The sequence below is a fragment of the Saccoglossus kowalevskii genome, chromosome 1 (assembly GCF_978046115.1).
Source record: "Saccoglossus kowalevskii chromosome 1, keSacKowa6.1, whole genome shotgun sequence".
In the NCBI taxonomy this organism is placed as follows: domain Eukaryota; kingdom Metazoa; phylum Hemichordata; class Enteropneusta; family Harrimaniidae; genus Saccoglossus; species Saccoglossus kowalevskii.
Window position 1 is genome coordinate 10,605,285 of NC_140641.1, and position 2,097 is coordinate 10,607,381.

The 2,097-nt window shown below is 37.3% G+C and overlaps 1 protein-coding gene across 1 annotated transcript; it reads right to left on the reverse strand.

Annotated features, from left to right (window-relative positions):
• Positions 1–621: 621 nt before the first annotated feature.
• On the reverse strand, positions 622–1,617 carry LOC102809405 (somatostatin receptor type 2-like). Its single transcript, XM_006815990.2, has one exon. It carries the CDS (start codon positions 1,615–1,617, stop codon positions 622–624), a length of 996 nt encoding a protein of 331 aa, XP_006816053.2.
• Positions 1,618–2,097: the final 480 nt, after the last annotated feature.

The following is a 2,097-nucleotide window of genomic DNA, read 5'->3' on the forward strand; positions in this document are numbered from 1 at the left end:
TATGATTATAGTTACTGTACTTGTATGCAAACTTTCAATTGAAACAGACAAAAGATTTGTGAGGAATTGACATGAACATGAATAAAAACGAAATGGACACCTGTCGGTCATGTTTGTTTGAATCAGTATATAATGCAACGAAAGTTTCAGAAACGGTTACGAATAATAGTAAATGTGGAATTCGTAATCGATGGGGTGGGGCGGGGCAGATCCTAACCAAGTTGACTGAAACTTTAATTTGGTACGCCAACAAACATGCTGCTATCTGATTGTTCTGCCCGTTGAGTAACCAATCTTGCTAGTATGTTTTTAAGACTGGCCTGTAAATGTTTATTTGGGGTCACCGATATATTTGTGTTGGTGCGTAGTAAGACCAATAGTCTAAAGGTGAAAGTCAAAAGAGATGATGAAATGAGCATTATATGAACGATATTTAAAATTAATTAATTTTAATTATTGTGGCACTTATTCACTAGAACGCGTACAAGCATTGTACAAAGATTGCCCCCATAAAAATAATATTCTTAGAATGTCAGCATCCCGGATCAGTACAATACAACTGTCTTATGATAAATCAGATTTTTCCAGGTGATTATCTAAAATGGTATGTTCCAAGTTCTACTAAACGTTCAAATTATCTGTATGCATTTCTAAAGCAGTGCCAGTGCCAGTGCCAGTCCCCTCTGCTGGCATGCTCGGTTTTTGACAACGAAACGCAATAGAAATATTATCACGGAATTGATGATACTGAAATGCGTAAATAAATGGGTTTACACAAAGATTACAGAAAACAAGTACCACTGAGAAGAAATAAAAATCACTAGAAAAATCTAAATATCCACCCATATTGAAGTGGAATAAAGCAATTTGATTTGGTCCCCAAAAGAGGGCGTAAGTTATAGAAACAATTAGAAGCGTCTTGACCACGTTCTTCTGTGCTTTACGGAAGCTGTGATTGGATGACTGGTTATTGGCGTTGTCACTTGGATTTAATTTGTTACCACTTAGCTTCTTGATAATTTGAACGTAACACAGGGCCATTAACATCAGTGGGAAGAACCACGATATACTGAAAAACGCGATGCCGACAAAAACGTTGAACTGTATACTGATGTATTTGATAACGCAGGCCTCTTTACTGTGGTAAAATGGTAGCCCCCAAAGCAACTCGATGGGAAAACCATATGACCAAACAAGAATGATAATTATCTTTGCCGTTCTCTTGTTAAACTTATTGCGATGAAATATAGGATGACAAATGGCGAAGTAACGCTCTAACGTAACTACGCATAAGTTGGCAGTGGAGGCAAGAAACAACGACCACATCAGGTACTCCGAATACCAGAATTTGCAGAACAGACTTCCCAAGATGCCTTTCGAAGGTAACTTAATTGAGCCCATTTTCATGATGAGAAAGATAAAGGAGCTTGTCATGTCGATTGCAGACTGGTTGATGATGAATAAATTAGTCATGTTTCGCAATCGACGTGTACGACAGAATACGTAACAAACAAACATATTTCCCAGAAGGCCAACGGATCCAACGATTGCATAAAGGATGGCCATTTTATGTTCAGAGTTGGTTACCACTACATTGACAGTTTGGTTGCTTGTCATTGTAATTTGTCTGGATATTCGACACTGTGATCACAGCTGAAACTAATAAGAGATTTCAATGTCATTAATACAATGAACTGGTAGTACGTAAAATCTCTAGTACACAATCAACTATATTACAGTTTGGGATTATATGGTTTCCAGGCTACCATGTACACGTTATTTCGTGTGAGAAAACATGGTTGTGATTCTTGAGATGCTAAAGTACAAAAATGACCACGCCCATATTATAACAAACACGCCCGCTATTGCGTTAAACGTTAAAACAAAACAAAAAACCTATGTTGCTCATAACTCGAAGTTCCGTTAACTATTAATTGAACAACGAGTTCATTTGGGCGTGGTTTCGCAAAAGTGGGCATGTTCTCTCAAATATGGACGAGGTCATTATTGTAACTCGATATTTTTGTAACTCGATGCTCGTAAATCAATGTCCGTATTTCAAGCAATTCAGATTCTCGTAATTCTAAGTCACTACAA